The sequence below is a fragment of the Sabethes cyaneus genome, chromosome 2 (assembly GCF_943734655.1).
Source record: "Sabethes cyaneus chromosome 2, idSabCyanKW18_F2, whole genome shotgun sequence".
NCBI classification, from domain to species: Eukaryota; Metazoa; Arthropoda; class Insecta; order Diptera; family Culicidae; genus Sabethes; species Sabethes cyaneus.
In genome coordinates this window covers 168,670,023-168,694,450 of record NC_071354.1, presented here as the reverse complement: position 1 = coordinate 168,694,450, position 24,428 = coordinate 168,670,023, and the positions used below count along the sequence as shown (strand labels likewise).

General features: G+C 37.8%; 3 protein-coding genes across 3 annotated transcripts; 2 read left to right on the top strand and 1 right to left on the bottom strand.

Annotated features, from left to right (window-relative positions):
• Positions 1-6,576: 6,576 nt before the first annotated feature.
• LOC128737384 (2-acylglycerol O-acyltransferase 2-A-like) lies at positions 6,577-12,443 on the top strand. The gene is made up of 5 exons (XM_053832012.1): positions 6,577-6,708; positions 6,767-6,864; positions 10,699-10,830; positions 11,677-12,221; positions 12,286-12,443. The coding sequence occupies exons 1-5, from the start codon at positions 6,577-6,579 to the stop codon at positions 12,441-12,443; spliced, it is 1,065 nt and encodes a 354-aa protein (XP_053687987.1).
• A 4,350-nt stretch (positions 12,444-16,793) lies between these two features.
• On the top strand, positions 16,794-17,562 carry LOC128736319 (diacylglycerol O-acyltransferase 2-like; the record flags this gene model as incomplete). The annotated part of the gene is made up of 2 exons (XM_053830793.1): positions 16,794-17,340; positions 17,405-17,562. Coding segments are annotated over 2 exons (705 nt in total), but the record flags the coding sequence as incomplete, so codon positions are not given.
• A 180-nt stretch (positions 17,563-17,742) lies between these two features.
• On the bottom strand, positions 17,743-24,428 carry LOC128736317 (kynurenine 3-monooxygenase). The gene is made up of 7 exons (XM_053830791.1): positions 24,348-24,428; positions 19,594-19,663; positions 19,289-19,528; positions 18,963-19,050; positions 18,237-18,891; positions 18,013-18,174; positions 17,743-17,877 (listed from the first exon to the last, which is right to left on the bottom strand). The coding sequence occupies exons 1-7, from the start codon at positions 24,426-24,428 to the stop codon at positions 17,743-17,745; spliced, it is 1,431 nt and encodes a 476-aa protein (XP_053686766.1).

The following is a 24,428-nucleotide window of genomic DNA, read 5'->3' as shown; positions in this document are numbered from 1 at the left end:
GACACAAAAAATTACTTTCGAAGCTGCTCAAAAACAAATTTTATTTTTATTTTGTTTTTACAGCAAGTGTCAACTGTCATACTTGCATAGTAGGCTGGTTCTATTAAATACTATAGTTTCTGGGTGGTTTTGCATTTTAAGTTCGCTTGGTTATGGAAAAACGAAGAATGGTGGAGCAAATTGGCCAGGGGGGCTCATAATACATTCTTCCCCTATATCTTAACCCTATAAAGCAACCCCTATGTTAAAATGTTTACAGTTACACAAAATAATAAAATACTGACTTTTGCAAAAAAATATTACATATGCTTTGCTTTGATCCTTGATTGTCCCTGATTACACCTGATCATGATCGAAGATTGGTACTTCAATAAAAGGTTGCTTTTTGTCGGCTTGAAAGTTGAAAAAATAATGTTGGATGATGTGCAAGATGGAAATAGTAATAAATCATTTGTTTAAATTTGTTTGTTTATTTAAAAGCATTTTTGTCAATCGATCAAGTCAATCTGGTTTCGAGCCATAAACAAAATCTGCAGGCAAAGAAACATCCAGACCTCAGGGCATGAGAACTTTGTTAATTGCGTCATTATGGGTGATGAGACGTACTGCAAAACTGTTTTTGGACAAACTCCTCAAAAAATATTTGATCAGCAGACGGAAAAATACTCAAATTTACTGGAAGGCTAAAGCATATCATAGCATAGCATAGTTTGACCGCCCGTGGGTTGCCCACGATTGATCTAGATCAGCTGAAATTGCGCAAAGAAGCATCAAAATGATGCTTGACAGTAGCATATCATTCTCATTGTGCATTTTCTGGTGATCCAATTCTTTATGGATGGTGATCAATAGTAAAGCTGGCCACATCCATGCAGGTCAATTAAAGACGGAAAGGAATATTAGTAAGGCACTTGTTGCTACTAGAGGTCGAGGAATCCTCTGCATCATCCAAAAGTGTCACAGGAAGGAGTTGTTGTTAGTAGAAAGGAATTGATCTAGATCCACCGAGGTAGGTGGATCACTGTTATTTGAGCTCGTGTACGATTTTGGACGTGTTTCGTTAGGTGGTCATCGCGAAAAACGCAATGGAAATCCGAAGTATCGATTTAAGAAAAAAATCAAGAGAAATCATTTACCGATACCGAAGATTATGTGCTCTCAATCTATTCTTTCCGTTAAAAATCGTGTGCGATTAGTTATTAGGTACTGATAGAAATTTGTTTGTACTATATGCGCGAAAGCCGTCCTGAAACTATAGACACGTTTGGCAATTACATCGAAAATCATGGCTGCGCGGGATACTTTTGAGCATCCTTCGATCATAAAACATGCTTAAAAATCCCGACCATTTTATCAGGAAGCTGTACAGTACAAAAGCTATGAAGTTTACGGTATTCGATAATCATACAATGGAAATTACGCGCGCGGTGTTCCTAGGTAACTTAAACTTAAACTTACTCAAACTTAAACATTTAAGCACCATATGTTAAACCATTCAAAACGTGTGAAACCAAAATATATCAATCAAGGGTCGATTGTATTCAACGTATGTGTGATGTATGTGCGTATGTACGTATGCATGTGTATGTATGTGTCTATGTATGTGTGTTCAATTTTGCAATTTGCATTGAAATACAAGATAAGTGAGAAACATTTCATTTGTCATTTTCATCGCCAGCGGATTCACCATCAGACAAGAAAAGCAAAGCGGTTGCTTTAAACAAATAGGTATCTTTTCAGTTTCATCCGTTGCCTGGTATTTTCAGTTTCTAACGCTACATGGGCATTGTTAGTCCTCAGTTTTCCTACTCGCGTTGAATTCAGTTTCTTTTCGCGAGTTGTGTATGATTTGTTTTCTCTGGATTTTTGTTTTCACTTTCGATGATAAATACGTATTTCGGTCTCAACGTGACTTTTTCAGTATCTAACTAACTTAGACTGTTTGTGGTATAGCAGCCTGGTCTCCTATTTTAACTGAATAGGTAGACGACAAGTTGCCGCTTAGTTGGCTTCGAGGTACGATGCTGGTCTAACAAGCCAGTCGTCGTATGTTCGAATCTCGGCTAGACGGTGCTGCTAGATAGGGTCAGTAGGATCGTTGCACTAACCCCGTAACTTTCCTGTACTCAAATAGCCTGCTGCGAAGTCTGGCAATAAAAAGGCTCAAGTTCTCCACAGGACGTTTAAACACATAGCTTGGCTTTACTTTTTAGGTAGACGACAAAAAAATCAAACTGGTGGGTAATGTTTATATCTCAAAAAAAAAATACCTAGGGTAAGTTAACCTTCAGCGGACCCTTTATCTATAATGGACCTAGGGTACAGTCTCGGCAGTTTTATTAGTTATTAGTTTATTAGTTCAGTTCAGTTTATAAAACAGTTCAGTTTACAAAATTTTACCTGAATTTAATAATTAATGCCTTAAATTCGAACAAGTGAGAAACCATTATACGGTTTACAATATGACATATTTCGCCATTAGTGGACCCTCTTCATGCAAAATAATCTAGAATTCCTATAACGGACCCGGTCATCATCCTATTGTAAACCACAAGGGTCCATAAAAGGAAAACGGATTCAACTTAATTATAGATGTTCCTGAGAAATAATTATTGTTGCAGTAGAAAGGCCAGGTTTCACCGCTAGGTGATTAATTCGAGTTTTTATAATAAAAAAGACAAAAAAATTAAGCCCATTCCAAACGTCAGTCTAGACCAATTTTTGAAAAACTAAGTATGCAAAGTCGTTTATTTACATGGACTCTTTACACACAAAAAGTTTCATTGAAATGTGAGGGGGTGCCTTGAAAATAATAAACGTATGTTTGAAACGTTCTAAAATATTTGTAATGGTCCTTTGTAAATTAAAGGTAGTTCGCCCGACCCCGAATTCGTTTACGCTGTTACCTATTTTTAATAAATACAGATTTATGTAGAGAACATATCTGTATTACTCATTATAGCACTTGGCATTTAAAAAGAAAGATGGGCATACCGAAAATTTTGTAATATTGTGAGTGAAAGTTCCATATAATTTTTTTATATAAAATTATATGCAAAATTTTCAATTCAAAAATTCATCTGATTTGTGTCAAATTTGTACTTTTCTGCATTGGCCTCAAAACTCAGCTTTCGATTTTCATCAGAGGCTAATTTCTTCATTTAATTTGAATGTATTTACTTTCACCAAATAAATTCAGATTGAGTTGAAATTTTACGTAGTGGAGATTCCGCTGTAATAAAGATTTATAATAACACATACAAACAATACCCAATCGATCGAACTGAATCCAATAACAGAATGTGAAATTCGGTCGTTTTCAATTCTTTTATTATTATACTAGCTGACCCGACAAACTTCGTATTGCCACAAATTAACCTGTGTTGTACATAAATCATGAATCTCGGATGATCTTTGTCACAATCTCGAGTTTTGCAAGCCCCCCAGTGGGCGGCGCTTCCGACGGCGGGTCACCGACAACACTCGCGACCGTCTCGTCCTGAATGATCTAGTGTTACTATAGATAGTTTTTGTGGTCTTGTATTGACTAATGTTTTATGAAAGAGTCTCGAATTTCTCGAGTTCGATTAGTTTTTGAGTTTCGCAAAAATTTCTGTTTTATTTGTATGAGAGTACACAGGGGTGAGAGGTCTCTAACTATTGTAAAATAAATTCAAGACTCCAAAATCTCCCGCATGCCAAATTTGGTTCCATTTGCTTGATTAGTTCTCAAGAAGAACTAGACAGAAGAAATAGAAATAAGAAAATTTGAATTTCATTTGTATGGGAGCTCCCCTCTTAAAAGGGGAAGGGGTTGTAATTCACCATAGAAAAAATTTCTGCCATCTAAAACTCCCACATGCCAAATTTGGTTCCATTTGATTGATTAGTTCTCGAGATAAGAGGAAATTTGCATTTCATTTGTATGGAAGCCCACCCTCTTAAAGGGGAGATGGGCCATAACTCGCTTTCTAAAGAAGAGAGGTCTCAATTCACCATAGAAAAAAATCTTGCGTCCAAAACCACTTACATGTCAAATTTGGTTCCATTTGCTTGATTAGTTCTCGAGTTATGAGGAAATTTGTTTTTCATTTGTATAGGAGCCCCCCCTCCTCTTAAAGTGGGGAAATCCATAGAAAATATACCATAGAAAATATTTTTGCCTACAAAAACACCCACATGATAAATTTGGTTCCATTTACTTGATTAGTTCTAGAGTTATGAGGAAATTTGTATTTCGTTTGTATGAGAGCCCCCCCTCTTAAAGTGGGGAGGGGTTCTAATTCACCATAGAAAATATTCATGCCCTAGAAAACTTTCACATGCCAAATTTGGTTCCATTTGCTTGATTAATTCTCGAGTTATGAGGAAATTTGCATTTCATTTGTATAGGAGCCCCCCTTCCTAAAGCGGGGAGAGGTCCCAATTCATCATAGAAAAAAATTTTGTCTCCAAAAACACCCACGTGCCAAATTTTGTTCCACTTGCTTGATTAGTTCTCGAGTTATGAGGAAATTTGTATTTCGTTTGTATAGGAGCCCCCCCTCTTAAAGTGGGGAGAGGTCCTTATTTACTCAGTTATGAGGAAATTTGAATTTCATGTGTATAGGATCCCCGCTCCTAAAACGGGGAGGGGTCCTAATTCATCATAGAAAAAAAATTTGTCTCCAAAAACACCCACATGCCAAATTTGGTTCCATTTGCTTAATTACTTCTCGAGTTATGAGGAAAATTATGTTTCTTTGGTACAGGAGCCCCCCTCTTAAAGTGGGGAGGGGTCCGAATTTACTATAGAAAATATTCTTGCCCTCGAAAACCTTCACATGCCAAATTTGGTTCCATTTGCTTGATTAGTTCTTGAGTTATGAGGAAATTTGTATGGAAGCCCCCCCTTTTAAAGAGGAGAGGAGTTATAATTCCCCTTATAAAGAGGGGAGGGGTCTCAATTTGTCATAGAATAAATTCTTGTCACCGAAAACACCCACATGCCAAATTTTGTTCTATTTGCTTGATTAGTTGTCGAGTTATGCAGAAATTTGTGTTTCATTTGTGTGGGAGCCCCCCCTCTTAGTGGGGGGAGGGGTTTCTAACCATCACTAAAACCTTTCCTGGCCCCAAAAAACCTCTACATGCATATTTTCATGCCGATTGGTTCAGTAGTTTCCGATTCTATAAGGAACATACGGACAGACAGACAGAAATCCTTCTTTATAGGTATAGATTTCGTGGTATTTTACCTATTATCAGCGTCGCTTGACGTAACACAAAGTTTTATTGATTTTGTTTTAGAATTTGATTTGGTGTCTCACTATACGTAGTTGCTCATAATCAGTATTTGTTGACTGTCGATAAACACAGTCAACCTAGATAGAACTCGAACCTCAACGCATTATCGCTCGTTACCTATACCTATCAGCCATTGTGCGATTAAATATCTGAACTCCATGCCCAATACCTGATAGCGTTGATAAAACCTCGCATGCGCGCAAAGTATCTATAGCAGTCCCGGCCGGCGATGACTGATCGGTTTATTGGCTATACGCTTCTAACGAATCGGCCGTAGCTTTTATCTGTAGACCAAATGGGGCGCAAAAACAATGAGCTTGTAGTGAGCGACCATTCGTTACGTACACAATTCTTAAAATAGGAGTTAATTCGATTTCATAATTGCGATTAGTGATTTGAACATAGGGACAACTAACAAGGGCTTATCTGTAATATGGAATGTGTGGTGCTTTTTATTACCGAATTTTTGATAATTTATAAAATCGAAACTCTGTGAAAATCTTCGGTTACGAAAAACGATACAAAGCGATAAGATAAACGTGCACTTTACGGTGCATTCGGTTAAAAGTCACAAAGGTCGTAGGTATATGATATCGTTACTCTTAATAACGTTCCATCGCTGATAGGATGTGCTATAAAGAAAGTTCAATATTTTAAAAGAATAGTGCCTCAAAACAAACAAGAACAAAACAACAAATAACGCGGTGAATTTATTTTTATAAATTGCGTCCAAATTAAATTCGTGATCAAAATTCACATACTGTCTAGCAGAATTTAGGAAAGCACCCTTTAATGACTGGGGCACTTTCTGGTACCAAATAAAGTGATTATTCTTTTTTTTTATTTCAATTCTCTACTCAACCAAACGATATGATAAGAGCGAGCAAAATTTCGACAACAGCCGCGCATCAATACTGCCTCTGACTGACAGCCTTATAGACCAGTAGGTTGCCAACCACACCGCGGAGCAGAACCGAGTTTGTTCCAGACGCAATTGTTGGTTAGAATCGAGTTTATATATTATCAACTGTGGCGTGCATATTCTTCATGTGAGTAGGTATACAGGCATGAATTGAACACGAGATCGTTTGCTGAATTGGGCAATTTGAGAAATTGTTCACATTTTTTTGTTCTAATCATCAAATCAAGTGACCTTTGAGATTCAGTTGAATGTGTACTCAATCGAAAATTAGCCGCCCCGTCAACACGATTTGTCCCGATTCCGAACGAGTGTCAGAGTTTACGTTTTACATTGCAGGTACAAACTGTCGGACGTGAAAAGCTAGCAGCATGAGGAAAATCGAATGGGCTCCGCTAAATGTGCCACTAAAACGACGCCTTGAGACGCTAAGTGCCTTCGGGGTTATGTTTCTGTTTCTCTTCGGAGAATTGTGGTTGTTGCTGTACTACGTCTATCTATTGGTACGAAAGTTCAATTTTTACTCGAGAACAAAATTTAATCTTTTGATGTAACCTGCAGGTTTTCGGAGGTATTTGGGCCAAAACTTTCTGTGTAATTTATGGTATTTTCATATACTATGATCGGAAAGCCGGGGTCAACTGCGGACGCGGACAGGGGTAAGTATACACCTTGAACTTGATTCCAAGAAATTGGATAATAAGGATTATACGAGTGTAGGAGTAAGATAAGTGCTTTGCCGACACGCAGTGGCACGCTTAGTTTGCGCGGTTGAGTTTGAGATAAGATTGAGCTTCAAATGAATTGATTTATTACTGTTTTGGTAACCCCCGAATCGCAAAATGATTAGAAATAATGAAAACTGTATTGGAAGCCGCGCACAAAACCTTCAACCTAGCCTTATGTTGAATGAATTGCAATCCAATTTGCTTGAAATTGGAAAAGTGTATCGGTTCGATACAATACTAAGAATGATAGTAGCTGTTAGCTGAAATAGATACGTAACCTTGACTTTGAATATGTAGTTTCAGTATGTTACGAAGAATTGTAACACTTCATTAATTCCAGTTCACAGTAGTATCTATCAAATAGAACAATGATCTTACAATTTTATTTACCGGTAGACCAACCTCGAGTTATTAGTCTTGACCTTGAAACGCGGTCAAACATATTTTATTAATATTTTTTTGAAACGATGGTTCTACAATTGATGAAGGGACGGTAGGGGAAAGTAATGAAATTTTTTTGGAGAATGGAAGAGAAAGAGTGGAAAGTAAAGCAAAGCCATGGGTATAAAAGTCCTTAAGAACTTGACCCTTTTTTATCGACAGACTTCGCAGCCGTTTATTAGAGTACAAGAATAGTACGGGGCTAGTGTGAAGATCCTATTGACTCAATAGCGGCACCGTCCAATCGAGATTCGAACCTACGACGACTGGCTTGTTAGGCCAGCATCGTACCTCGGAGCTAACTGGGCGGGCATCTCTCCAAGTATTACCTGCAACTCATGATTCATACGCCTACGCCACTCTTCGCTTTTCGTTTGTACTCCGCCAAAAATATTTCGCAACACCTTTTGCTCAAATAGGACAAGTGCACATATGTCATCCGTAAGCAATGTTACTATCTCAAGTGCGTAGATTAGCGTTTTGTACGTCATCAGCTTTGTGCGGCAGTGTATGCTCTTTGATCGAAACGTCTTGTGAAGGTAAAAGTAGACTCGACTTCCAGCTTGAATACGTCGTTGAATCGCCTTCCGCGTATTATTGTCGGCGGTGACCAAAGATCCCAAATATACGAACTCATCAACCACTTCCAGGTCATCGCCCTTAATAGCCGCTGTCCGTGGGAGGCAAAACCACTTCCTACCATGTATTTGGTTTTCGACGCATTGATTTGAAACCCAATCCTTCTAGCTTCCGTTTTTAGTCTGACGTAGATTACCTCCACAGTCTCAAGGATTCTAGTAATGATATCGAGGTCGTGCGAAAGCTAGGAGTTGGCTAGGTGTTGCTGAAGATCGTTCCTATGTTGTTGGCGATGTTGAATAACATACTGGACAGTCCATTCCCTTGCCGCAGTCCTCTGCGCGATCCGAAGGGACTCAAGAGTGCCCCAGAAGCCCCCACGTAGTATACATCACTCGCTCTAGGGTAGCTTCGATCAGCCGCGTCAGTTTGCCCGGAATACCGTTCTCATGCAGTATCTGCCATAGCTGTTCGCGCTCGACTGTAGCCTATGAATGCCCTGGAATTCACGAAAATATCTGGAAGTTTTGTCTTGCAATTGGGGTAGACGACGTAACAAAATCTGGGAGAGCACCTAGTAGGCGGCGTTGATCAACGTAATGCCGCGGTAATTACAACAATCTAGCTGATCGCCCAGAGATCAGAGAATTTAGTTCTGAGTCCGATAATTAATTGTTCCTTTTAATTAATGCCACTTGACCTGATGAATGTTTTTTATAGCATTTTTTCTCATCCTTTTAATGGTAACCTTTTCAAACTAAAATCGGTTGGTACGCTCATGGCAAGAAATAAGAAATTTTCTGATAAAATTGAATATGATCCAAATCATATCCAATATGATCCAAATCCAAAATGACTTCCAATTTTTTCACTTCATTTGAAAGTGCCATACTCCCACTGTCGATTGTTGTTTGTTTCATAGCAAATTTTGGAAATAGCACAATAATTATATGAAAAATGTGTACCTTGCTACAGATAATTGGTTGTTTCATTTATAATGCATATCTAATTTGATAAATGTATTTCATAGCATTTTTTTCCTCCGCTTTTCAATGGTGGTCTTCCATTATTGACAATTGAATGAAAATCGTTTAGGGGATCACGGCGGAAACGGCGATTTTCTGATAAAATCGAATCTGGCGTCCAAATGCACGATGGCCGCTCAAAAAATTTTGGTCTAATTAAAGTTTTATTTGAAATTTGAATTAAAATTTAAGAAATTAGAAATTTTCTAGAAATTGGACTTGAATTTGACTTTTTCACCTAATTTGGACTTAAAATTAGACATGAAATGGGGCATTAACTTGAACAATCGACCCTTGATTCATTTATTTCGATTTTATACATTTGAACGATTTAATATACGGCGCTTAAGTGTTCAAGTTTGAATAACTTTTGAATAAATCGTCCGATTTTCAGTAACTTGGTTTCGTTTGATAGATCTCAACAGTAACTTTCAAATGATAATAAATTGTAGGATGTTTCCCTTTGAATTAATGTTTATATGTAACAAAAAGCAGTTTTAAAAAATTTTTTTCCACATTTCTTTATGTAACTTTCAAACCACAAGCCCATTCGTCATGAAATCTTGAATTTAAGCTCCTGAATGATTCCTCTTTCATATGCAATCAATTCTGTTCAAATCGGCTAAGGGACCTATGAGATAATGAAGTCCCATATTTTTCGTATTTTTATACATAACTTTTGAACTAAAAGTCCGATCAGTATGAAATTAAATAGCGAACAATGGGACACCTAGACCTTTCATTTGACACTACGATCTTTAAAATCGGTCCTGCCATCTCCGAGAAATGTTGGCTCAATCAAAAGCGTTCCACACACACACACACACACACATACACACACACACAGAAAATGCTCAGTTTTCGAAACTGAGTCGAATGGTATATGACACTCGTCCCGCTAGGCTTTCTTTCGATTTTCGGTTTTTCGAGTGATTCCTATACCTTTATACTATATTTTCATATAGTATAAAGGCAAAACGTTAAAATCAGTTTTAGCTGTTTTTGTAGTTGTTGTATGACTCTTTCTAGTTTTACAAAATTGTACAAATAGTAAAAATACACAACATTGCTGAATGTCGTATACCTCCATCTTTGCTTGTTTAGGAACTTTTGCTATAAAAATACCCTAATTTTAACCCCGAATTACTCGCAAGAAGGCATCATTTTATTCAGAAACTATCCCCAGAGAATCTGAATAGCTTCAAGCAGGCTGAAAATTTTTATAAATCATGTTTAAAAGCACAAAAGTTAAACAAAGTTTATAGACTGACAAAATCACGATAAAAAGCTGATTAAATCGGGGGTAGACAAAATCGGGAGCTGACAAAATCGGAACATTACTGTAAGACAACCTCTTTATAAAACAACCTCGTTATAAGACAATTATTACCTCGATATAAAACAAATTCCTTTGACATAGTTGGTAACGATACCGGGGCTAATTTTCCATTCCAAAATCGGCGCCATGAAGATGTTCATTATTTCAAAATAACCCTAAAAATTGTAAAAAATTAATAGCTCAAACAAAAATAAAAAGTTCTGAAAACGTAAACGCACAACAAAATTGGCAACCGCTAATACAAATTTAAAAAAAAAATCATGTTTCGATATAAGACAATTTCGATATAAGACAACTTTTTGAAATTATAAATTCCCTGTATATAGCAAATTGATTGAGTATAATTTATCTTAACTGTATACATTATTTATCTTTTTTCAGTGTAAAATGGTTCCGTAACATGTATTGTTTACGACTGTTCCAATCCTACTTCCCAGCAAAACTACATAAAACTGTAGATCTTCCAGCGGACCGGAATTACATTTTTGCAGCTTTTCCCCATGGGGTTTTAAGGTAAGCACGCGCAACCTCAATAAACAGGAACCTCTGCTCGCTTATTGGGCTTGAATGCACCTCATTCCCCGTTTGAAATTATGACTGTGATTGTTACCATTATTAAACACGGCGGCCTCATTATCTCTCATAAATCAACTCAATTGAGCGATAAATAGATTTCACACTGCAACAGTATCAAACTTGAAACTGAAAAAGATCTTATCTCGTTCCCCTGAACAAGAATGTACTTTGATCCCGATTTAAAACAATCGTCTACCCATAGTAACATTTTGTATGTCATACACACACAGTCTTCTATTTTGGTCACATCCTGCGTGACGTAAATCAGTTGTTGTTTTGCTATTTCGCTTTCAATGGTATCAATGGCAAATAGCAGCCGATATTGCTCTGTTTTTGGTAATTCATTCAAAAACTCATGCTTCGCTTTCAATGATAGATGTTATTCAATTATTATATATTGCCTGCTGCATTGGTTGTATTCACCTATTATAACTGTGTAGTTCCTATATCATGGCCGGAATATATTTTTCAGCCATGTTACGATCTTCCTTGCATTCCTCAATATTGTGCATGTGGATAAGTAAGTCCGTCAAAAATTATTGTCCATTCAATCATGTTCTAAATCGCTAGTCAGTGTTTTATAAAACGATAAAAAGTGCATGTCAATGTCATATCCAACAGCAAAAGTGCAATCCTATCAGGATCCTATAGATGTTTGTATCGTAAGTACTCACCAGCTTGATTGGCGCTTCACCTATATTGTAACATTTTTGTACGTCACCATTTGGGTTTCTATAATTGTCACGCATATCGCTATGCACCCGTTACTCTTGCTACTTTCAGCTTAGGAAGCTTTGCAAACTTCGCTACCGATGCAACTGGTTTCTACAAACAATATCCGGGCATTCGTACGCGCCCCTGCACGCTAAACTTCCACTTTGTCATTCCCTTCTATCGAGAGATCCTGCTGAGCTGGGGTCTGTCATCATGCGCTTCCCGCAGCGTTATGAACATGCTCACGGCTTCCAACAATCCGGACCATCCGGTGAATCGTCGCGACGGATACACGTCCAATGCAGTGGTTCTGGTTGTCGGAGGTGCAGCTGAATCGTTGCATACTCGACCGAACAACTACACACTGGTGTTAAAAAACCGTAAGGGTTTCTGCAAGATAGCCCTTAGGGCAGGCAGCTCGATCGTTCCGGTGATAAACTTCGGCGAGCTGGACCTGTACGATCAGCCGCCGAATCCGATCGGATCGAAGCTCAGAAACTTCCAGGAATGGGTGAAAAACTCGACCGGAATTGCACCTGCTGCTTTCCGTGGGCGTGGTTTCTTCCAGTACACCTATGGTATAATTCCACGGCGAAAACCGATCAACACTGTCAGTAAGTAGCAGATTGTCTAGACCCTCAATTAGATAACATGGTGATAAATTTACATTTGTTTCAGTTGGTGGTCCCGTTGAGGCTAAGAAATCAGAAAATCCAACGGCGGAAGAAATAGACGAACTACATTCCAGATTCTGCAAAGCTCTGGAAGATTTGTTTGAGGAACACAAAGCCAAATATATAGAGGATTATAAAAATGTAAAATTAGTTTTAGAGTAACGAGAACTGAGTGAGAGTCCGATTTTTACAAACATGGGTAGCTAGTCGTGTGAAAGAATTTAAGTTTTAAATAATTGACGTTAGTTTAAAAAAGGTGCCATATGGGATTATTTATGCTTATCGGTAAAGTTATACATTGGACTTCGATGAATCATTTACTATTGATATTTGTATTATGTTTTAATTCGGTTGAGAAAATAATAAACGAAGCATGTGCGATTAAAACACTACTACCACCTTCACTGCGACCGACCTGGGCAGAGATTTTTAATTTGCAGTTTATCTTCTATATTTGGCATGAGTTACTAGTTTTTCGTTATGAGGATTCATCACTATAATCTATTTTGATATAGCCCGGATGTTTGCAGTATACTACATTACATTTCTCTGATGGTCGCTACAAAATCAACAACATGCGTATTATTAATTTATTGTGCACTTGTGTATAGCATCTCGTATAGCTGACCTTGGTGAGTTTTTAATACGATTTGAAGCTTTACTTGAATTTGAAGTTCGACTTAAAATTAAATTCGAAGTTGGACTTACAATTACACAAGAAATTACTCAAATTTGGGCTTGAAATAGGACTTCAAACGGAACTTTAAATTAAACATGAAATACTTAATAGACTTGTAATGGGATATGAAATAGGATCTGAAATAGGACTCAAAATTAAACTAGATATTTTATTTGAATCTCGACTTGAAATTGGATAAAATTACACTTGAAATTGAACTTGAAACTTAACTTGAAAGTGTATTCAAATTGGATCTAAAGTTGAATCGAAATTGAACTAGAAATAGCATTTATAATTAAAATTTTACTTGACAACAACATTTGACTAGAGAAGGTGGGGCAAGTGCCCAGCCTGGGCACGCCTATGGCAAGGTTCTTAGACATACAATATCAATCACAAGATATGGTAAATAGTGGGTATGCTTGTCCTATCAAAGATTTTATGACAAGTAGTAGTAGTCTCTTTTCGGTTATCACATTACAAAAGTGTGGTAATTTCGCTACAGACTTTGTACAAGGGTTGACGAATTTCAGTATAACAAACAAGAATAATTTCAACACTACCTGCAATGTAAATAATCTGTAATTGACCTGGAATAATACATATTGAATTGTTCATATTACGCTGGGGGAGAATATGGCATCCTGGTATTTATAGCATACTTGCTGACCCGACAAACTTCGTATTGCCACAAATTAAACAGTGTTGTACATAAATCGTGAATCTCGGATGATCTTTGTCACAATCTCGAGTTTTGCAAGTTTCTGGGGAGTTCATGGGTGTTTTAATATACAAATTTTCCTCACAGTGAAGTAGAAAACAACCCCCCATTGCTTAGCCTGATAAAATAAAGCGGATAGCGTTTAAATAGTCGCCATCATTACAAACCATTTCGCCGAACACCATTTTGCGGAACACCAATTCTCGGTTGACGCGAAAATTATTAGCGTGGTTATTTTCTGCATTTACCACACATGTTTGCAATTTAGCAATTTGAACCATCAGTTTTTCGTTAATGCTTGCCCACTGCACCTCTCCTTGCTTAACAAGCATAGTTCAGTGTATTTAGTAATAATAAAACAGGATAATTATTATTAAAAAACGGGCTTGCGTAGGACTCGTAAAGTTGCTGCAAGGTACAATACCATTTTGCGAAAAACCTTGCGCGGGATGTACCATTTCACGGAAAATCTTTTCGTAGAAAGTACCATTTCGCAGGGGTGACCCAACTGAAGGAAAGTGATAGAGGTCAGTAGATCTAGGAAAATAAATAAACCTAGATAGAGGTGATTTCTACGGGGGGGGCTGTTTCCCCGCAGTTGCCGGCGCTTCGCAACATTCGCGGCCTGTGGCCGTCTCGCTCTGAATCATCCAATGTTACTACTGATAGTTCTTGGTGGTCTTGTTATTGATTAATGTTTTATGAAAGAGTCTAAAATTTCTCGAGTTCGATTAGTTTTTGATTTACGCAAAAATTTCCTTTTTTTTGTATTAGTCCTTATCCCCCTACCACAGGGGTGAGGGGTCTCAAGCCATAATAAAAAAAAATCCTGCCTCCAAAACCCCCCACATGTCAAATTTGGTTCCATTTGATTAATTAGTTTGAATTTCATTCGTATGGGAGTCCCCCCCCCTCCTAAAGTTGGCAGGGGTCCTAATTCACCATAGAAAAAATTCTTGCCTCCGAAATCCTTCACATGCCAAATTTGGTTCCATTTGCTTGATTAGTTCTCGAGTTATGAGGAAATTTGTATATCATTTGTATGGAAGCCGTCCCTCTTAAAGGGGAGAGGAGTCATAAGTCCCCTTCTAAAGAGGGGAGGGATCTCAATTTATCATAGAAAAAATTCTTATCACCAAAAACACCCACATGCCAAGTTTTGTTCCATTTGCTTGATTAGTTCGCGAATTATGCAGAAATTGGTGTTTCATTTGTATGGGAGCCCCCCTCTTAGTGGGGGGAGGGGTCTCTAACCATCATAAGAATCTTCCCTGGCCCCAAAAACCTTTACATGCAAATTTTCACGCCGGTTGGTTCAGTAGTTTTCGATTCTATAAGGAACCTCCCGACAGACAGACAGAAATCCATTTTTATATATAAGAAGATTAGAGGATTTACCTGGAATGTGTAATTTGTGTAATTGACACATTATTTTAGTACTTGCCGGTAACTAGCACCGAAAGAGAAAGTGAGAGTTGATTGACAGCTTCGCGATACAGTTCTGTATCACTGATAATCATGATAATGATGATAAATGATGAATCATGAACCATGGCGTGCATCAATTTTTAAATAGAAATATCGGACTATTATTTTTGAGCTGCTGACGTTCGGTTAATGTTATGGAATCTTCAGGTCCTATCCGTTGCCTTACTCCGAATAGAAATAGCGATTCAAGGTTAAACAACTCCTAAATGATAATTTTTTCCCTGTATGGACTCATCACTGCGACCAGTATTGTTGATCTATTGTGATATCCCCCGGGTGTTTGCTGTATAACCCGCACTGCATTTATTTTTGCTATAATCGCTATTGATTGAGCGATATGCTTATATAATTTTATGCATGCTTGTGTGCAGGGCTTCGACCGTTCCTTTTTTCTACCGCAGTAACACCAACGCGCATTCAAGTTCACACTGTCCGTTTAGAGGTGGAATACGGACGCTATGCATAACACAACTGGCAGTTTGCTCAGTCAATCGCCGATTGCACGCAGCAGAACGAACGCGTTCTAGAGCTTTTTGACATTTTCGTTTCGATCAAGTTGCCTTTACCGTTTGGAGCAGCGAATGACTGCAAAACAGTCAAATGACTGGCAATCACCACGCTAACGAAAAGCAACCGCACAATCGTATGATTCAATACTACAAAAAAACAACCACTACATGTGCATGGAAGAAGTCGATCGGACTCCGTCCAATACAAACGAATATTTTGCTTGTGTCGGACCGACGTCCGGGTGACAAACTATTACTGTGAGCAGCCGATTTGGAGACAAAAAGAGAAACGAAAAAATACGTCACCGTATGCTTCCAGTCAGTTTGCAGTTTATATTCTCAAGGCCCAAGGCAAAACGGGAGATCGACTGTTTGCTTTTGCTGAGATGCCGCATGAATTGTAAGACGGCAGCAGCGCAAGCGGCAGATTGACTGGATTCAAAAAACAGTCAAATGATCGTTCAAAAAGCGAAGTTTGAATGCGGAAAGTTCGCATTCACGGCAGTCACATTCAATTTGCGATCCCTTGTGTGTACATAATTGAATTCTCTTCCTTCAAAGCTTTTTCTACTTTACCCACCTCGTTCCACATGACAGCGCGCAGTCCCCAATTATAGCCATAAGCCATCCCTGGCATGGATAAACCAGTGCATTTTACTATAAGAGTCATTTTTCACTGTCAATAGGCCATATCGGGATAATATAAAATTCAGCATGAAGGAAGGGTGATACGGGGCCTGAGAATAAACCCATGCTAAAGCCACTTGGACATCGAATGACCTGATTCTACCAAGATTCGAACCCATGACCATTCGCTTGTCAAAGCAGACTCGGTAACCTTGCGGCTACAGAGCCCCCCTAAGCTAATAAATTGAGCTTTATTGCATTTTTTGCGGTTTGTATGATTAATTTTGGCCATTGCATTTTCAATCAGTTTCTTCAAATATATATGATGCAAAAGGAAATTTTGTTTTCAAAGCTCAACGCCACTTCAACATATATTTTGCTATACAACAATTTTATATTTCCACAGAACACAAGACGGTTTATTTTCTGATAATTAATTTTTGAACGTGAAGTTGCCATATAATGCCTTTTAAATATCACTTCCATTGTTTAGCACTGGATGTTTTCTCAATTTCGCCACCGACACGACTGGTTTCCCCAACCAATTTCCGGGTATCCGTTCCCGCGTGGTTACTCTCGACTTTCACCTGCTGGTTCCGTTCTTCCGGGAGCTCATCTTTAGCTGGGGTGCCGCGTCATGCTCGGAACAGAGCATCATCAATCTGGTTCAGGCTCCAAATGACCCGTCGGATGCTCGAAACTCGGACGGATACACCTCGAATGCAGCGGTTATTATTGTTGGTGGTGCTGCGGAATCTTTACACTGCCGACCCAATAACTATCGGCTGGTGCTGAAAAAGCGCCGCGGTTTCTGTCGGATTGCACTGAAAACCGGAACACCGATCGTTCCAGTCATCAATTTCGGAGAGCTAGATCTTTATGACCAGGCCAGTAATCCGCCAGGATCACTGGTTCGACGTTTTCAGGAGAAATTTAAGGCAACCACCGGAATCGCTCCGGTGGCATTCGTTGGACGTGGCTTTTTCCAGTATAGCTTTGGTATGATTCCACGGCGAAAGCCTATCAACACTGTTAGTAAGTATCGATGCAGAACATGCAATGAACCTCACTCTAAACAAACGATTGTATTTATTTTTAGTTGGAGCACCGGTTGAAGTAACTAAAATCGACAATCCATCCAAAGAAGATATTGAAGCTTTGCATGAAAGATTCTGCGTTGCCCTCGAACATCTTTTTGAAAGCCACAAAAGTAACTACATCGAGAAGTACGAAGACGTAAAGTTGATCATAGAATAGGATTAAATAGTAAATCATCTAGTGAAATTTGCTCATTTTTCGTTATTTATTTAAGTTCACGGTTCAAAACTGATATTTGTAAGTTGAATACAATCATACGACTAATTTAATTATCTAAAAACTTACTTACATAGGATTGAAATAATAGTAACACGATTTGATAGGTTAATCACTGATTGGTTACTTGAGGTTAAGTAATTTGCTAAACAATCCTGTGAATGATTCGAATTGCTGCGAAATACCATATTTGTAGCTGCACACACCAACGAAAACAGTTGCGATAAACGACGAGCAATACAGAACACGTGTCAAAATCTGAAAATAGAAATTGTAAAATTAAAATTAACCGGATTTACAACTACTCCGCCTATTATTATGCAATCTGTTTATTGATGAAATCGTTCTTCCGCTTTCCCCCGCATAAAAATGTATAAGAACCCCGTCACTCACCTTATCCTGCCACTTGCGATTAGCTATACAACTACTGTAACGCATGTGGGAAAACGAAACTGAGTTATACAATGGAACCCAGGTATTTGGCATCAACCAGAACAACAGTTCATCCAACTTTTTCCGGAATAAGTATGATCGTTTCGTCACAAGATCTCGCATCTAAGTAAAGAAACACTCTTCTAAATATGAATAACAACCATAAAATACCAAAAAAGTCAAACCTCAACATAGTTATACATTGCTAAATCGCAAATAGCGTGCGCATCCTCCCAACGCGTTTCACTAAACTCCACTAAAATACGGTTTACATCACTGTCATAGCGATTAAACAACTCTGTTAGCACCGAACAATCCTCAAATCCTGCATTCATGCCCTGACCATAGAAGGGAACCATCGCATGGGCTGCATCGCCTATGATCAAAGCCTTTCCACCTACGTTGTATGGTTTACATTTGATCATCACGAGCGATTGCGGAGTTGTCTTGAAGAAATCCTTGATCAATCGCGACTGTCCAATTAGATCGATTGCATCGGGGAAGTTTTCACGGAAGAAACGCATCAGATCCTGATCGCATTTTATACTTCTGAAATTGGCAAACGGCATAAACAGTGTTACCGTCCACGTGCGGTCTTGGTTGGGTAAAGCAATCATCATGAATTTTCCCCGCGGCCAAATGTGCAGGTAATTGTGAGGCATGGCAAATTCGCCCTCTTTCGTGGGCGGAATACATAGCTCCAGATAGCCATGTTCGATATAAGTTTGACTGAAATCATATCCTGACCGTTTGATGATTTCCTTGCGTACAGCACTGAATGCTCCGTCGCATCCCACTACCAAGTCGGCTTTCGCTTCGTGGGTTTCCTCCGTCAGTGGGCTGTGAACAGTAAGCATTAATACACACCATACTATTTTTTCAATATGAAAATTAGAGTTTTGTTTACTTACTTAATAAAATTAAGATTTCCTTCATCCAAATCGGCTCGAACCAGTTTCTTATTGAAGTGCAGGTGGATATTGGGATATTTTTCCGCAGCTACAAGCAATGAAAATGTTAATGTCAATAACCATTACAAAACAAGCCAGCTGACACGCTCAAATTAAGTATTAAGCCTATTGGAAAGAGAAGCCTAGTAAATGCACATTCAGCGTTCCGTCACAGCAACAGAAACAACGGCATGCAACGCACTTCACGGAATACTTCCGATGTCCCGGTTGGCTTAATGCGTAATCGATATCTCTCATATTTCCTACCGACCGACAGACTCACTCACCGTCGAGAAGTACCTCGTTCAGATGTTTGCGGCCAACCGAGTATATGCACTGGTTGGTATTGGCGTCGTACGGAACAAACTTACGGTTTCCTTTCAGATCGTGTAACATGCGGCCTTTCATCGGGATTCCATGCTGGAGCAGTGCATCCTCGAGGCCTACTTCTGCTAGCGCTTTGCGGCCACGGGCAGACAGTGCCAGGTTGATACTCCGACCGATGACCAGCTCGGCTGTACGAATGTCTGCCGAAGTAATGATGAAATAAAACAAACGTCGCCTGTGAGGAACTAAATTAGTTTCTAGGTACCTTCTCTGTACTCGTACAAATCAACCTCGTGACCCTTTTTACCCAGGTGAAGTGCAAACAGAGAACCGACCTGTAATGAAAAGAAAGCGTTCATTGAGTTCTTTGTATTTCTGGTGAATTAGTCAAGTATAAAATCATGATAACATCCTTGTTTTCCATTTTATAAAACATATTATTAGCATTAATTTCACCAAAAGGATAGTATTTTTTTCATTTTCTTCGATAAATTAAAAAAAAAACTATAAATAATAACAATTCATTCACACAGTCAGATGAAACTTACTATTCTATAAAGTAAATTAAAGAGAATTGTCGCTCAAGCGTTATAATTTGATGTTCTTTTCTTTCATCGCAATAGACTCTAAATTGACAGATTTTACGAAAGAATTTGTTACATATAATTGAATTGTTATTACTGTTACTAGCTCTTAAGTGAAGAGGAACTATTATAGCGACAAAAATGTTCATGATATTTTTATAATAGAGTGTAAGTATGTTATGTATCATGTGATTTAATCCACAAACGAGTTACCACTTTATGAAATTAATCCAACCGGATAATAGGAAATGCAAGTTATGTGCATGTGCTGTGGTTTCTTAAGTGGTACTTAAAAAAATAAGAAACGGATTACAACAATAAATGACAAAATACTTGATAACCTTGACGCCTGAATAAAATGCATTTTTACTCAGCTCACGGATTAACGGATCACAAAGTAGAAATCGGACCGTTTCTGTGCCGTGAAACCAATTTTTTTTTGAAACACCCCTAAATAAAAGCAGAGCGAATCAATTAGCTTTTCTAAATCATTTTCTGCGAATGTTCAATACCTATATCGTATGGCCAAAACCTATATCGCCAAAAGGAGTTCGCTCAAGTAAGAAGTACGAGTTCTCATGCTACAAAAAGTGTGATTCCCTATGTGTCTACAAGGAATGTATGTACCCCTTTAAATTATAACTAGCCTTACTTATAGAAAATTACAGTGTGAGTAGTTATAACTGTCAGAAAAGTAAATGGTCACAAGACGTTTGCATAAATTTTAATTTTGATTGTATTGCGTGTAAAGTATATCCATAACAATTGTCTTAAATAAGTCCATTTCAAATTGCTGTTGAAAAGCGTTAAGCTAGCACGCACGATATCCTGGAGCAAATCTTCTCCGAACGTTGCTAGAAAGTATCGACCACAGACTAACAGACGTAACACTGAAGCCTCATTTCATCGCCAATAAAAACGATCATGTCAAGTTTTCATTTAAGCCAAGACTCAAACAACAGTCGCTGCGCGAGAACGCCGCTCGCCTGCGCTAGCGCTGATGTCAGATATTATACAAGTAAATTTATAGCATTGCTAAATTTATAGCAACTTACTCTGCGTAGCGCGAAGACTACGCCAGGTGACGCTAGTGTTTTTTCCAAGTTTTAGGGGTGTCAATGAAACGATGTTTTGTTAGAAAATTTGTTCGGAGTGTTACGTCTGTTAGTCTGTGTATCGACATTCACAGAAAGTATCCACAATGAAGTTTAAATAAGATGGGGGATTTTTGTGTCATCGGCATACAACAATCGTGTGCCACGAGGTAATAACTTTGTGATATCATATATAACCAAGGAAAACAGTAGAGTCCCAAGATGCTTGCCTTGGGGGACTCTGGAATTATTGCTATACTGCTATGCTATAGATTGTGACATTCCCACCTCCACAGCAAGTTTACGATCCCACAGGTACAATTTTAACCAGGCAACCATCGTGACAAATACTGCAAGTTTACCAGCGCCATAATCTAGCATATAATATCCCATGATTGACACGTTCGAATGCAGCTTTCGGGTTCAGGCCAATCTTCACAAGCATAAATAGTAAACTCTAATAAATTGGCAGTTGCGGGTTTACCTGGCAAGAATCTATGCTGTGCAATTGAGAAATAATTTTTTGTGCTGAACAATCGTAGACAACAGGTCGTATGAATAAAACAGTTTGCTTTACTTTTCCCGTGTAAATCTTATGGGAGCATTTGCTCTAACACTTTTATTCATACGGCCCAATGGCTTCTAGAGCTTTCGAGCAGGCGCACGAACAGGAAATTTCTAGTGCTCCACTTTACGTTTTTCATTTTCCTTGAAAACCGAAAACATATAAGATTCCTTCCAAATACAAGGAAATAGTTGGCATTGAAAAGGAAGATTAGGACCGTTTCAAATTACGGCCTAAGCAAGTTCTTTGACAGTAATTGTGAATGTTACAGCGATGACCACAACGGTTTCAGCGGTTTTTTTTATCATCAAAAAATATTTAAAAGCCTTTAATGTGCTTCATTTTGAAGTTGTGTGTGGGTGGAATGTTACATCTATTTTGTTTTCTTTTCCATTTTTTATTCAGCTGTCAAAATTAACTGTGACAAACGTTATCAAAGTGTTCGAGAAACGTCGCATGACTACTAGGAAGTCAAAATCAGGAAAAACTTGAAACCAGACGCATTTTGGTCAATCAGAAGAAGAATAACCAGCGTATTGAAACGTAATCCTAACAAGTCAGTGAAATTCTGGACTCCTTATGAACGCACCTTTGTGATGAAAATATGCTCAGGCTGATTAAAATTAGTTCCAGCGCATCAAATTTAAATGTAAAAAATTTGAAGTTTAGCTTAATAATAGTGACTTTCAGTGGTAACAGCTTGAAGAACTAACGTTAACAAGAAGATTGATATGCTGATATCCCTCACTTAGTCAATCCACTGGTTATAATAAGGTAAAACAATCAGTGATCCACTTAGACGGCTTAAAACCCTACCCTAATTGAGGGCATATCCCACCTAACTTATAAAATAACCATTCCTAACAATTAGTCACAATGATGAAATCCTAGCCCTAATTAAGATTATTATAGTTTCAAAGAACAAGAGGGAAAAAACCATTTAGTTAATTTGATGCTTTTCAGACGTTACAGTGACTTTGCAATTTCAGTAACTGTTGCTATCTACCCAAGTAACCTAGAGTTCGAATAATGGTGTCTAACGAGGGTTAAACAGCTTTATGTATATTAATCTATAACTTGATAAGCAGCGTCACCTTTAAGTAATTATCCGAACTTTAAAGCTGTCTTGGGTTCGCTGCATAAAACGCTAAGCAGCTTCGATATAAACTGTCAAAAATTAAGAAAAAACTAAAATTTAGCAGCACTTTTATTCTTCTACCTAGCTTCTATATTCGTTGCATTTAGAACATAAACATAGAACATAAAGTTTGGAGCCTGGTAATTAACTAGTAGTGAGATACCGATAGCATATGCTACACAACACAACACAATAATGAAGAGCATTGCATTCTAATTTATATTTGTAATTATAAATGTGCGAGGATTAAATTTTCTTGAGTGAAATAAAAATAATTAATCTCAAACAGTTTTAGGTTCTGCTGGTTTGATCACCAGATATGTAAACAAAAAGCAGCACGCAGAACTTGTTAGCAACTAAAGTTGTTTCAGAACTTCATGTAGCATTCTAATAGCTTTGAAGTATCTATAAAGTACTCACAGCACTTATTAAAGCATTTAGTTCCACGTATACTTGATATACACTACTATTCAGCAAGAAAGTTCCATGGAACTGAATTTGAACTAATTGTGAACTTTCGAGTTCGCATGTCAACGTCAAGTAATATTCGAACTTCTGGTTGCTTGGGTATATATAAACACTGTAAATCTTCACTCTGTGAGATTAGCATGTGTACAGAAACAGAGCACTTGTTCTGAATTCAGTTACTAGCCTGTCGTTGGAGCCGTAATTACGATAAAGTTAATAGAAGATTAAACATTTGTATTAAGTATTATTGTATTGTTTTCATAGAATCAATATTTTCCTGCTTCTATCTATAATTTCAACGAATATTTCTTCGATTTTCATTAATGAACCTTCCGTAGGATGACCTAAATGACCAAAAATGGTTAAAAGGTCAAATACAAACAAACAAACAAACCTATCCTATGTAACAAAGTCCAATTAAGAAAACATTTTGTTTTAAATTCCTGCAACTTATTAGGTAGATGTATCCAGTAGTGGTGGAAACTCAAAATATTCCATTATTTTTGCAGATTTTGTTTCAATTCAGAGTTTGTTTCAGTCCACAGATTCAGTAAATCTGGCTATTGACGTGTTCATTTATAACATTTATTTTATATTTTTATATAAAAGCTTTGGATGGAACACACATTGTTAAAGTAATTTAACAATGAGTTCCTGGATACCAACCAACGTTAAAATCAGTCAGACATTAATCAAAAATAAAAAAATAAGCAGCATGAGCGTTTGTTAGCCTCTGTACAAAGTAAATTCAGTTTTATACTTAATATTTTAACCAACTATCACTAACTATTTGATACTCATTACGGCACTGTTAGGAGTCATGAGTGGATAATTAACTAATTAATTTATTAATTAATTAATTATTTTATTAATTACCACTCTGAACTTCGACTCGTTTGAAAAAAAAATGACTTACAATATTTTCGCATTTTAGATTAAACACAAGCTTAATGAGCTATGGCATATGTAAAAGGATTTTGTAATAAAAGCCCAAAACACAAAATTCGGTTCAGCCGATGACAAGAAAATCACTTAATTAATACTCAACAGTCCACTTCATCGCCACACACGTGAAACTGATACTTCAACGTAAACTCAGTACGATTATAGGCTGCATTCGGTCGCTAGATTGTTTACTATAAACATCCCGACAGGAAGAAGATTCCTTACCAATCCTCCCCCGACAACAGCAACGTTGAGATTCCACGCCGGTAATCCGTTGGTATTTGTTTGTTTATACTTGTCTGCCAT